Source organism: Ictidomys tridecemlineatus, chromosome 1, assembly GCF_052094955.1.
Source record: "Ictidomys tridecemlineatus isolate mIctTri1 chromosome 1, mIctTri1.hap1, whole genome shotgun sequence".
Lineage (NCBI taxonomy): Eukaryota > Metazoa > Chordata > Mammalia > Rodentia > Sciuridae > Ictidomys > Ictidomys tridecemlineatus.
The window spans coordinates 128,638,879-128,652,759 of NC_135477.1; the positions used below are offsets into that span (position 1 = coordinate 128,638,879).

General features: G+C 44.0%; 1 protein-coding gene across 5 annotated transcripts in view; it reads right to left on the reverse strand.

Annotated features, from left to right (window-relative positions):
• Nucleotides 1–630: 630 nt before the first annotated feature.
• Sh3tc2 (SH3 domain and tetratricopeptide repeats 2) overlaps nucleotides 631–13,881 on the reverse strand; it is a 55,239-nt gene continuing 41,988 nt past the window's right edge. For 2 of the 5 annotated variants that reach the window (XM_040272148.2, XM_040272150.2), the window contains 5 exons: nucleotides 9,665–9,815; nucleotides 8,873–8,995; nucleotides 7,561–7,711; nucleotides 5,648–5,859; nucleotides 631–4,098 (listed from right to left, as the gene is read on the reverse strand). In XM_040272148.2, the coding sequence (XP_040128082.2) occupies nucleotides 3,907–4,098; nucleotides 5,648–5,859; nucleotides 7,561–7,711; nucleotides 8,873–8,995; nucleotides 9,665–9,815 (829 nt within the window). In that variant the 3' untranslated portion in view covers nucleotides 631–3,906. The remainder of the gene's footprint in view (nucleotides 4,099–5,647; nucleotides 5,860–7,560; nucleotides 7,712–8,872; nucleotides 8,996–9,664; nucleotides 9,816–13,881) is intronic. The other 3 variants (XM_021725694.3, XM_040272149.2, XM_078047490.1) reach the window with 3 other exon arrangements.

The following is a 13,881-nucleotide window of genomic DNA, read 5'->3' on the forward strand; positions in this document are numbered from 1 at the left end:
TGGCAAAAAACTCTTAGAGTGGTGAATACAGCAATAAATGCATGCCCACATACACACATGCAAACATATAGGCATGTACCTGTGAAGGTGGCCCTGAATAATAGAAATCCTGTCATTCATGCAACTTCATCCTTGAGTCATGAGACCTAGAATACTGCTGTGTTTGCCACTAACTATCTATGCTACTAGGAGAAAAATCACTTTTCTAGTTCTCAGTTTACTTGCTTTTAAAAAGAAGAGAAAAAAATTAAAGTATATTTTCATTCAGTATGAAAATAACATCACAGAAAAGGAATTTGCAGGGGGACTTATTTGAGATCTCAGAAATCTAAGATGCATAGAGGTTAAGTGACTTACCCAAAGTCACCCTGCAATTTAATGAATTGCATCCCCAATTCTGACACTCTTCTCCCTGCATATTCCCTTCTCCAAATAAACTTCTGTCAAATTAGTTACATTGTATTAAAAGAGAACACCTACATATACAATATATATATAAAACTCTCTTAAAGGAAAAGCAAATAAGAAAAGGATAAAAAAAAAGTATTCGTTTTCAGATTGTTAACACTATTGGATAGGGAAGTAGTGTACCTGAAAGCCCAGAAAGCACACTACAGGTTTTCCACGATGTTGCAATTCTGTCCTTGTTCTTTATTTAGATTGAATACAAGAAGCCAGGAGGGAAGTGACCCACAGAAATTCAGGGATGAGGAATAAGATAAAAAAGGTAACAAATTCACCTTTGGCTATGATATAATAAATAGAGACCAAATCCAATGACCACTTCACTTTCTGTGGATCTTGAGAAAAAGAACATCAACACAATTCCAAGGGAAACTGCCCCCATTTTCAAAATGAAAATTTCAAAAACTTTTAAAGCCTAAGCAAGCAATTTACATATAGGATATAGTAATTGCAATTATATAGTATAATGTTTTGCTCATTAAAAAAAAAAAAGTCTTACCCTTGTCTTTGGAAGCACACTGAATATTTATATCTGGTTAGAGGCAAATTTACCATATTCACAGATGAATCAAAACATACAGAATTAGAAAAATGTAATCAACACTTTCAATGAAATGTAAGGTAGACAGACATAACACCCTTCACATACATGTGTGTGTCTGTGTATGTGTTTATATACATATATGTCTATTTACATGTGTATTTGCAGCAAATGAGAAAGATCTGGCTGAACAGAAGTTCATGTGAGAAGATGGAGAGGCTTTAAGTGATGATAAAGCTCAATGTGAGCCAAGATTAAGATATGCATGCTGGAGAGGAGAAAACCCTTAACACAAACGTAACATGCAGCATTATAGTACATTAATTAAAATAATATCTCTTTGTATTCTTCACCTGCCGGCCAATGACAAAATTCTGGTGAAGCTCTAGGAACCTCACTTTAGGAGGAATAACATCAAATCTGGTCAAAGGAGAATGATCAGTTGGTGGGAAAGGGAAAGAATCTGTAACCCGAGTCACATTGGGAATGGTTCATAGCAAGGGTTCCAGGACCAAGCAAGCCTTCTTCAAATACAAGATGTGTAACTGTTCTGGAATGCATGTGCCCCTGACCATCTCCCAAGAATGTTGTTGAAAGGACTTTGCATGGGAGATTAGACTGGCTAGCCTCAACCACAGCATTCCTTCCTCCCAGCTCGGAGATTTTATAGCTTGTGGTGGGAGAAAAACGGCATCTATTTTACATGGTAATGGATTAAATAATTTCATTTCCTTCCTAGGAAAAAAAAAATACTTTCTAGAGTACAGCATTTGACAACCAAGTCCCCAAGAGAAAAATGTGCCTATGTGTAGACAACCTTGGTGACCAGAAGACATAACAACAACTCCACGCACCCCTTCCTTCCCAGCCCACCAAATGAGCAACAGGCAATCAGCCCAAAGAGCTAGAAATAAAGGGCAGATGGTCTCATAGTCAAATCTAAACTGATGGACCTCAGGTGGAGATCCTGGTTGCCTGATCTCCTTATATGTACACACTGCTCAGAGCAAGGGTAGACCACTCACATCAGGATCACTGGAGTTGCTCACCTGACATGCCTGTTCTTGAGACATATCCCTGGCCTACTGAACCAAAATTGTAAGAACTAGTAAATTCATGTTCAACAAGTTCCTCAGATTATTCTTATACACACCTGAGAACCCCCATCTTAGATGGCTCCTCACATTTTAGTGTGCATTCAAATCACCTGGAGAGCTCACAAGAGCTAGAGCTCTATGTCTTAGTGGGGCCCAAGAATCGGCATTTCAAACAATCTCACAAGTGAGGCTGATGCTGATGGTTTTTGGAAAAACTTTAAGTTCACTGCCTTAGAGAATTCCAGATTCCACTAAAGAACTCAGTTAGTAGCCAGGGACGGTGGCATATGCCTGTAATCCCAGCAACTCTGGAGACTGAGGCAATCAAGTTTGAGGCCAACCTCAGCAACTTAGCAGGGTCCTGTCTCAAAATAAAAGATAAAATGGATTGAGATATAGCTCAGGGGTAAAACACCCCTATGTTCAATCACCAGTACCCTCCCTGCCAAAAAAACCTCAGACAGGATGTTAGGTAGCTCCTAAAATGATGCCCAATGGTGTCCCACATCCTGGGGTCCATGCCATTGGTAACCATTCCCCTTTGTGTGGGCTGGTTGTAGTTACTCACTTGTAACTAATAGAATAGGCAAAACTAAAGGGATGTCGCTTCTGCAATTTGGTCATAAAAAGACAGTGACTTGGTTCTCTCACTCACTCTCACTCCAGTTTTTCTCCCTTGCTTACTCTGAGGAAGCAAACTGCCATGTTGTAAACCTCTGAACGGAGAGGCCCTCTGGGCAGGTGACTGTGGGCAGCATCTGGCCAACCTCTGGCCATCCACCAGTGAGGAACAGGCTCCAGCCAACAACTACACAGTGTACTTGGGAGCAGGCACCTTGACTGCAACCTGTGAACCACCCTGAGCCACCCTCAACCACTTTTAAGTCACACTTGGATTCTGCCCCATAGAAACTGGGAGGTGATAAATGTTGTTTCAATCCATGCGTGTTTTAAAGATAATTGACAAGAGCTGTTTTGAAATCAGTATGGCACCTTGGTCTTTAGCCCATCCTTCAACCTATTTCATTTGTGCCCACCATAAAGATGACAAAAATGTGTGTGTAAATATAAATAGTCAATATGTAATGATGTACACTATTTACATATAGTTTATGTCATGATTTTCTTAATGCTCAGTTTTTAAGAATTGGCTTTTGAAAAGTTTGTGGGGGTCTCTGGGACATTATGTGGGAGCATGGCCTCCGGGCTGGATGGAGTTGGTGAATTCCAGTCAGATCTCACCTGCTGTGTGCTTGACCTGGCCACTCTGAGGTAAGATTCTGTGATCTTAGTGGGTTCACTCCCACAAGCCTGAAGAGTGGCACCTCCTTTGGTTTTGAAGAAAGAAAGGAAACTGTGGGTTCCTCCACTGGCAAGTGGCGGGATCTGTCCCTGAGAAAACGGGTGAAGAGCACATCCTCCAATCTGTCTGCCTTTTCACCAGCGTGCTGCCTGATTTCCTCACGAGGGAAGGAAGGAAGGTTCCCAGGGGGCGAGGTTTCTCATTTTCTCCAGAATCACATGTCAAGAGGGTCCATTTAAGAGGTTGTGTGGTAGTGCCACAGTCACCTGGAGAAGGCTCCAGAGCAAAGCCCTGAGCCTGGACTTCCCACCGCAGCTCCATCATCAGCGCCTTGTGTGGCCCGGAATGATTCCCTCTCCCTCTGGGCTCCACTCTTCTCATTGTAAAATGAGGAGGCTGGGCCAGGGGGTGACTCAGACCCTCCTGATTAGGACCTAAGAGCCTACGGCAAGGAAGCAGCAGTTGTCCACACCAACTGCTCAGAGATGAGACAGCTTTCCTCAGAGGGCCAGGCCCCTGCCACTCAGCCACCATGCCCTCTCTGAGCAGCACCCCAGAGGACTGTCCTGCCGCAGGGGGCTCTGGCAGATGTTGTCCAGCCTGCTCCTAATGGTTTCCTGCAGCTCTTCGTCACCCAGCAGGACAGCTGCTGCCAAGGCCAACAGGAAGTACTCAATGGCATCATGGGTATCCTAAGCCCATAGTATGGGGGGCAAAAAAGAAACAGCATTAGCGAACACTTCCAGGACAGACTGGGAGGCAGTGCTGGAACACTAGCTGCTCTTCTGCTGACATCCCTTTCCATGTCCTGGTTCCTCAGGACAGCTCCTCCCCAACGCCACTGTGGTCCCATGGACACTGCTCATCACAGTCCCCCTCCTCTGCAGGCAGAGGTGGCATCTGACCCAGGCTCGGCCAGTCATGACACATCATTGCCCTGGATGCAGTGCTTCAAGGGTCTGTCCATGGCCCAGCCTGACCTACACCATTCCCCAGGAATCTTCTGTTTGAACCAACAGGGAAAATGGTCATTCATCCTTTTGGACTCGGGCTTGAGCCTCCTAGTAGCTAGAGGGAAAGGAAGCCAAGAAACACAGAGAAAGGAAACATAAGAGCCAAGGCCTACAGAGGGAGATAAGGCAATCCATGACGATGCTGGAGTCTACCAGGACCCAGAACTGCTGAAACTAAATCTATGCCTCAGTTCTCCAGATATTTACTAATGAATCACACATGCTGCTTAAGGTTGTTTGAGTTGAGCTCTTCCCTTTGCAATTCCCTTGGTTGGTTCAATCAGATCGTACACTCTATCCCTGAACCTTGCTGCATGACAGAGATGAGAAACTGATGCTTCTTTTGGGTGAGACTCACAAAGAGATGCCGGGTTCTCAATAACCCTCATCAGTCAATGATAAATTCAGGCCAGAAATGAAGTCTGGTGCATAGAAAGGAACAGCAGGGTGGCCCTGAAGCTCCCGTGAGTCACACATAGGTGAGAATCAGAATTGAGAGATAAAGGATTGCACTGGGGAGGACAGGGACCTCTAGTAAGGGAAAGCTGAACTTGGGGACATAGTTCTAGGGTCAGAGTTGTAACACAGAATTGCAGACTTTCAACACAATTTAAGAAGTAGCTGGAAAAATAAGTTCATTCAACTCCAGCCCAGCAAGCAGGATGATAGGGTTAAAGCCTTCTTAGGGCCTAAATACTCTTATAATTCATGGGTCCCATCCTTCATTTTCTCAAATATACTAATATGCACCCACATTTCTCATGAAATAATTTTGTAAACCTTCATAAAAATGAGTGGCAGTTGAGCTATGAGATTTTGTGGACATACAGTTAAGTAGGAATTTTGATTTTTATTTTGGAGCTTTTAGTTTGGGGGGGTGTTGTTTGTTTTTGTTTTCCTTGCAGGTGGCAGGGCTCACCAATCTTGTAAGGCCCTCCAGGGATTCACAGGCACTAGGCTATGTGCCTAGAGTTTCTGATAGATGAAGAAGTCCTAGGAGTTATAGCAGAGCAAGGAGAAAGAGGTGCAATCCTTCTCCTCAGCAAGGTAGAAGCTCTTTTGAGGTCTCCGTGGGGTTTAGTGGAAAGAGCCACTGTGTCCCCTGTGGAACCATTCCCTATAGTGAGCCAGGACTCCTCATCTTGGTCCCTGTGGTCCTCTCAACTCCACCCCCAAATGTTCCTCGCTATCTTTGGGTCAGGGAAGGGCTTGGAAGTCTGGCTCTTACCTTCAGCTGGTAGAAGGTGAGTTGGCCCAGGCGACAATACACCTTAGCATAGTACAGCGCCTCCTTGGGACTCTGCAGCCATGGTGGGCAAAGGGACAGAGTCTTTAGGTAGCAGTCCTCAGCCATCTCATACATGTGTAGTGCGTAGTACACGGTAGCTAGGCGGTGAAAGGCCACCAGCTCCTGCTTCTGATCTCCTAGGAATTGGAAGACTGAGACAGATACCCTGTGGCCAGCACTTCACATCAATTGATCGTGCATTCATTCCGTAAGACTTTCTGAAGCTACTAGAGGCCTGGGGCAGAGGAAATAACACAGAGGAGGCTCCTGCCTGCATGAGGCTTCTGATCTAGTAAGACACAGGTATTCCTTAAAAAATTCCACAAACAAATATAAAAATCGCACCTGTAGAGTGCTGTAAAAGAAAACGTGGGGGTCTCTGAGGGTAACCAAGTAGAGCGAGTGTGCTGGTCAGGGTTTGGTGGGATGATTCCCTAAAGAAAACATTCTCCTTATTGCAAATGACACTGTCGCTCAGGATTGTGTGGCAGAATTATTTCTAAACCTCTGTAATGGATTTCACTGAGCAGCTAGGAATTCCTTATGATGAATAGCTTTATAACAAATGTCTTCTTCCCATAAAGCCTCTTCAGAGGGCTCACTTGGGCTGCTACCAATAGCAGCCACTCCCTGGCTCCTTGACCAACTCTCAGTCTCACATACACTACAGAGACCCATTCACTTAACAACCCTGGTTTCTAATGGGCCTGTGATTTCTTGTTTGGGGTTTTGGTGAGTTGATTGTCTTAATAACTAACCTCTGTAATACAAAATAGCCCTTTATAGGGAACAAAGGCTTATCATTGTATCTTTGGAATATGTGCCAAGTGGCTATTGAATGTCCCCTAAAAACATCACTTTGAAGCTTCAAAGGACCAGAAGTCAAAACTAAAAGACAAAGTGCAAAGGAGAGAAAATTCTCTGACATGGAAAAATCCAGTCACACAGAAGCACATGTATAAGGCGTGTATACCATCTCTCTTCAGCCCCTGTCTGTGAGGGGTAAAGTGTTCAGACAGAGCTGCCAGGGGGCCCCTAAGTCCTTCCTGAGATTAGCAGATAGTTATTTGGATGAGGTTTCTGCCATATAAAAATATTAGCAAGAAAACAAGAGCAAGAGCTTCTAAGTGCAATTAGACACAATAAAGTCCACTATCATTCACATCAGATGCCCTTGAAAGTGCTCACAAGTGCCTTCAAAAGCCACCACCAAAGACTCCACTTACCCCTAGGTCTACTCAGGTCCTCTTAATCAGACCTGCTTTTCCTCAAGCACTAACATTCAAGACAAGGTTTCTTTTTTACTCTGCCTTTTCTGTTTCAATGACTTGTTTCAATGATTCTTTCTACTAGCTTTTGCTGCAAATGAAAGCTATTCCAACTATGTTGTGAGTTAGGCTTACATTTCTGTTCCATGGGAAAATATGCTTTTGACATCAACCAATTAAGAATTCAGAGCAAAGTCTTTGGGTAATGAGGGCTTTGTCTATGCATGGGATAAAATACCATTTAATTTACAGCCGGAAATCGTACTGACTGTAATATATGATGTGTGTGGCAGAGGTAACCCTAACCATGAACTCTCATGCCTAGCACTGTGCTACAGCCTTCATGTGGATTACCTCTGGTTTTCATAACAACTGCTCAGGTTGGCACTGTTTTTAATCTTGCCTTGCTGATAACAAACTTAAGGCTCATGGAAGCAGATGCTTAATTAAGTTTCCCTGGCAGTTAGACCTGGGATTTGAACCCATGGAGTCTGAATCCAGAGCCAATGCCTATGCTCTATTATCCATGCCTGACCAGTGTTTACCCCTCCCAATTTCATGAACCTGGTCATTGGGACCACCTACCTGTGACTATGCTTAGCCTGGCAGCCAGTGTGGCAAATTCCAAAGCCTTCTCGTAGCCCTGAAGGCTGATCTGCAATTCCGTCAGCTTGTTGAAAATGCGGAGCTCAGTTCTCAGTGCCTTCATCCTCCTTGCTAAAGGAACAGCCCCAACCTGAGGACAGAGGCACAGGGAGCTTAGTCTGTGGCACATGGATTCTCAAGAGTCCTGTGCTCTCCTGGCAGGGATTGAAGATGGCCAGCTGTGTTTCCATACCAGGCTCCTCTCAGCTCACTCTCCTGGTCCTTGCTCTTGGTGCTTTACCTGGATCTGAGAGGTTGAAGAACTAGAGGTCATTAGGCCTCCTACAATTGGAGCAACTGTGATTAGGAAAGGGAAGTGACTTTTCCCAAGGTGAAGAAATTCACCTCTCAGCTGGGTGTTGCATTGGTACACAGTGCTCATCTGTGAAGGACACATAAAAGTGTATGCATAGTGTCAGACAGTGCTCAGTAAATGCTCATTATGATGATACAATTGTAGATGGGCCTCTTCACCTCTCTGAGCCTCAGTTTTCTCATCTACAAAATGCCTATGAAATAAGTGAGCAGATCGATAGTCAGAGGTATGTTTCCTGTTCTGCCCACATCTAGTCCAGTGTTGGCACATCCCAGGTACCTAATAATGTCTGATGAGCAAATAACTGAACAAATGAATATCTGAATAAATAAAATTTTAGGATCAAATAAGATAAGGAGGCTACCAAACATCAGCCAGCGATGAACAACAAGAATGCATCTGCTTCATGTCTGGGCATTCATCTAGTTAGTATTATTTTTCTTTACATCAACTCTGATTTTCCTGCCTCAATCTTTGCCATAATATCTGTGAAATCGTGAACTTGATTAACAGGTGTTATACATTTTAGATTTTAAAAGAACATTTTAAGACATGACTAATAATAACATAGTAAAATGTTTAGGGCCAACCCATGCACCTCTTTACATAATCTCCCACTATGCCACCAAGAGCGAGTTGCAAACACTAGTAAACACAGAGGTATTTTAACAAACTATAAAGTTCCATGCACCCATGAGATCTGATGGCGATGGGGTATTATTCCAGGAAGGATCATTTATTAAGACTGAGAAGGACACTGAGATTATCAGATCCCTCTGCTGATTTAAGGAAAGGCAAGTATGTGAGCACTGGGCGAGGAAGGGAAGGAAAAGAAATACCAGTAAGAAAGGGTCTTAGGGACCCGGCCGAAGTCCAGTGGTGCCCCTGCGCACATTCGTGGGGGGTCTGGCAGTGCCCCGCACAGCCCCCACTCACCCGATAATACTCCACAGCGCGGTGCCGGTGACGCGTCCCATTGAAGAACACATCGCCAGCTTCCTCGTAGAGTTTGAGGGCCAGAGAGGGCTCCTCTGACTTCAAAGCTGTCTGGATGGCTGCCTGGGTGGGACAGAGAGAAGGCTTCCAGATCCCCATGGGACTGGCAGGAAGCAGATCCAGACCCCACCTGCTTTGAACCTCTGCTGAAGTTCCCCCCAAGTCGGAAATTGGACTGCAGGCACAGAGGCAGAGAAGAAGGCGGCTCTGGGGGATCTTGCTCTGACATTTCCCCAACATACATGACAGATTACCTTTAGTGGTACAAGAAGTGATTTTTAATAATTATTTAAATGTATTTTAGAGGGAAAAAAGATTAATAACAGATCAAACTAGTAGTTTCAGATAGCATTCCTTAGGAGAAAGTTAAATATAAAAAATAAGTTGAGTCAAAGAAAAGTGAGTAAATCACAGTACAGAAGACACATGGACAGAGCAAAGCCATGAGTTGAATGAATAAATGACTGAAACCGGAAATCAGGGATCTAATCCAAAAGCTGTACTTTCCGGTCAGATAGTGAAACGTGGAAAGAAAACAGATGCTCTCCAGTTCACCCCAATAGTTAGTGGCAAACAAATACCCTATCTTCCAGCCCAGTACCCCTCTCCCAGTCCCCCTCTCCCAGTCCCCAGGATCTCTTGGCATGAACACCACCCTCTCTGGTTCTAACCAGTCAATTTAGAGAGAACAGCTGCCTCCTAAAGGGCCCACGTCAGCAGATCCCTACCAACCTGCAGGTACAGCTCCACCAGCTCGTCCTCCTGCATGAGGTAGTGGAGTCGCCCAGCCCCCAGCCAGGCCTCAGCAGCCTTGTCTGTCTCCCCGAGGTCAATGAATATACGCAGGCTCTCCTTGATGCAGGTGAGAGACCTCCTGAGGGACCTAGGAGGCAGAGAGAGACCCGTGAGGTATGAGGTACCAAAACAGCTCATGATTACTCAGCACACAGGAAAAATGCTGTTCTATGAGGGAACAACCGTAACCCAGACCATCTAGAGAATCAGAGACTGATTTAAATCTCAGATCTCCTGACCTTGAGAAAGTATAAAACCTCTCTATGTCATGTTTTTCCTATCCATAGGATGGGAATGTAATGCTACCTGCCTGAAAAGGTTATTGTGAGCATTGAATGAGATAAGAGAACTAGAATGCCTAGAATAGTACCTACCACATAGTAAGCACTTGATGAGTGTTCAAATATCAGTCATCATTATTATTACTAACTATCATTATTATTATTATACTATCATTATTATTACTATCATTATTATTATTATACTATCATTATTATTACTAAAAATCATCATCATTATTACTAACCCATGCTCCCTCTATCTTTAGGCTGTACTATAATAATTTTTTTCACCTGACACTCAGTAGACACAAAATGCGTATTTATGAAATGAATCCACAAGTGAGAGACCGTAGCAGAAACTTCAAGTCATCAAAAAGGTTTCGACATTTTGGTTAAGAAGGGAGATCAAGTAGGGTGAAATTTTCAAAAAGTTGGTGCCTTAATGATGACTCTTTAATTATCTGGAAATGCTTTAATTATTTAGTACTCTTTAATGACTTGGGAAATTGTATTACATAGAAAACCCTTCCCCTGTGACAGGGATTAACGAGGGAATGAAGCATGGATAATGTGGCATTGGACAGGTTCAGAATTCCACAATGGGAAGGACAACTGGGGATCAACAAGACAGCAGTCCTCAATCCCACAGCAATTAAAGTCACCCATAGAAATTCCATGCCAGTCTGAGCCCTGGGTCTCTGGGAGTGTGGCCCAGGCACCAGCATTTTGTCAAAGCTACAACAAGACTCTATTGTGTACCCAGCGGTGAGATCCAGTCCAACTCCTTTATTTTATAGAAGAAACAGACCCAGAGATGGAAGGTGACTTGCACAAGGTTGCACAGCACATTAGAGGAAGATCCAAAACCAGAGTTCCCTTCTTCTGAGTCCCAGCCCAAGACTCATCCCACACTGCCCATGATTCTCAAAGCATGATTCATGGCCCAGCTGCACTGGCCTTACCTGGGAAGCTTCATGAAACCACAGACAGACAGAGTTGCCTCAGACTGACTGAATCAGAATCATTACAGTTGCAATCCAGAAATCTAAATTCCTAAGACACACCCAGTTTCTGCTCAGGCACACCAAAGTTTGAGAACCACTGCACTAAACCACACATATCCTTCTAGAAATGAGGATCAGCATCAACCACATCTGTGGACACTGAGGAAGTTCTCATTGAGACAGGAAGTTAACCACCTGCTATATAGGTTTGATGTGGCTTGTCCCATGAAAGTGCAAGTGTTGGAAGCTTGGTCTTTAGTGTGGCCTTTAGGAGGTGGGCTTAGTCCAAGGTCACTGGGTCACTGGGGGGCATTGCTCTCGAAAGGGATGACCTAGCTCACCTGTAGGACCCACGAGAGTGAGGGCTTATCAAAGCGCAAGACCAGCCCCTCCTGGCACCCTGGCTTCCTGGCTTGCCATGCTCTCCTGCCATCCTGATGCCATTAGCCGTAAGGCTTTCACCAGAGCTGGGCTGATAATGACCATTCCCTTGAACCTCTAAAATTGTGAGCTAAATAAACCTCTCTTTTATTTATCACCCAACCTCAGGTATTTTGTTGTAGTGATGAAAAATGGATTCGTACACTCCCTCATCACAGACAACTCAGTTGCCAGATCCCTTCTCCACAATGTCAGAGGCAAGCCAGGAACAGATGGCCTTGGACAGATGAGACCTCCATTGTTTTCAGCAATAAGGCAGCTGTTGGCCTTCTGAAGAGAGTGCCAAGGATTTGGCCCATATAAGAACTAGAAAGAACCCAAGATTTCCTTGATCCCTTGTCCTTGAAATAAGATGTACTGCCATCCAGGAGGGGCACTGACCTCTCTCAAGTGTTGGAGTGTCAAATTTGTTGCTGAGACTGTTCTGAGAATTGAAAAGCTCCATGCAATGCTGAGGTGGCACCGACCCCCCTGGTTGAGCTGTGATAACCACAGGTCTCTTTCGCTGTAGGGAGTCCTGTCTGTTCTCCCCTGCTTGGTACCCCAGGACCTTAAGCAGGATTAAGAGGTTTGGGCAGATCTGGCCTCCAATGCTCTCCCCACTCTCCCTGGAACAGTTGATGAAATCAGGACCCATAAATCTAAATCTGATCCTGCTTCCTGCTGTATTTTTGTTTGTTACCACTTGCTGTCCTGGGATGTCCTTGGGCTGAAGTTGTTTTCTCCAGACCCTTAGGGAGCAGCCAATTCACAGAGCAGGCATTTGTTTCCTTGACTGTGGAAGAAAAGAGATTTTTCTTTCCAAGAAACGTCCCACTGGAGGATGACAAGAATAATGGGGATACTCACACATCCAGACCACAGGCAGATGGAGGGTTTTCTAAAGACACTGCTTCTCATTAAGAAGTACCTCTGATCCCTGATCTCTGACAAAAAGAAAAAGTGCCTGTGTGGTCTGAACTGGGGAGCTGGTCTCCAGTTTGTTCACTCTTTCCCCCTCCTCTCTCCCCACTCCGCTATTTTATATCTGCCAGTGGCTGTACTGTGTCACTCACCAGCTGAGCCTCTGGCTTGAAATGGCTCAGTATCCCAGTTCCTCCAGCCATCACCTGCAGACTCTAGATCTAGTGAACCTTTCCAATCAAAAGAAGCCAAGAACCCAACTCATCATGTGCCCTCTTGGAACGTGCATGCCCAGCCACGGTATTTATCCCCCCTCCTTTCCAGTTCTGATTCTTCTCTTTTTCTCATTTTTCCTTTCCCCAAGTCTCTGGGAATTCAATCCTTTTTCTTTTGCCCTTCTTGAGCATCATCCATGAGCCTGTGGCCAAGTGACCTCAACACACCTGCATGTAATTCCAGGGACCTTCTACCAATCCCTCAGGGTTTCCCAAATCCCTGCCCAGCCTGATGAGTTTGTCTGACCTCTGACCAAAAGCCAGCCTCCACTAATTGCTTCTGTCCTGTGCTGATAATAGGGACTAACAATTTCTGAGGGCTGAATCTTTGCCAGGTGTTGGGACATTCGCTTTTAATAGACATTTTCTCATTCACTCCCCCTAGAAATTTGAAGCCAACAAGATTTTTTTGGCTCATTTTTGCAAATAGAGAAATCTCAATGGGATTTTTTTTTTAGCTTACACAAATTTTCATGCTCATTTTTCTGAAGCTTTATTTTGAGCTCCCTGCTCCTTTCTTATCATCATAATAATGGCAGTATTATTAACTGAAATTTATTGAGCATGTAGCATTCACGAGGTGCTTTGCATGTAAAATCTCATTTAATCATACAACAATCCTAAGAGGTCAGTACTATTGGTACGTTCATTTTACCAAGGGAAAAGTAAGGCTCAGAAAGACTTAGGACTTAGTAATAAACCCTATTTAAACAAACATCTAACCCGAATAGTCTGACTCCACACTCAAGCAGTTCTTAGTTTCCAGATATCAGCTGTAGGGAGACATTTTTTTTTCTTTTGTCACTTCAAAAACCCTGAAGTTGCTAAGAACATAGTGTTTTGAAACCCTAAACAAAGTTTCCTTATCTGCAAAAGTGGGACAGTAGCATGCATAACAGCCCTGAGATCAAACGAGGACACAGCAAAAGCAATCATTTCCTTCCTTAGGATAACAGAAATGCTAGGGATTAGTCATATCAGTTATATTGAAAAAACAAATGTTGAAGCAGATTTTTTTTCAGTTTCAAAGAAATAAGAAGCATGAGGATAAAAATAAAAGCCAGGAGCAATAGATTCTAGGCTGCTATTGTATTCATGTGAAAAAGGTCACTCATTATTCCTTTAAGTCTCAGTACATGCAAGGCATTCCCTCTTTCTCAAAATAATATTATATACCTCCTTTCTGGAACTTACCACAGTTTATATAATGACTTTGGTGACTTTTTATGCAAGCAGTGACTTTAGGGAAT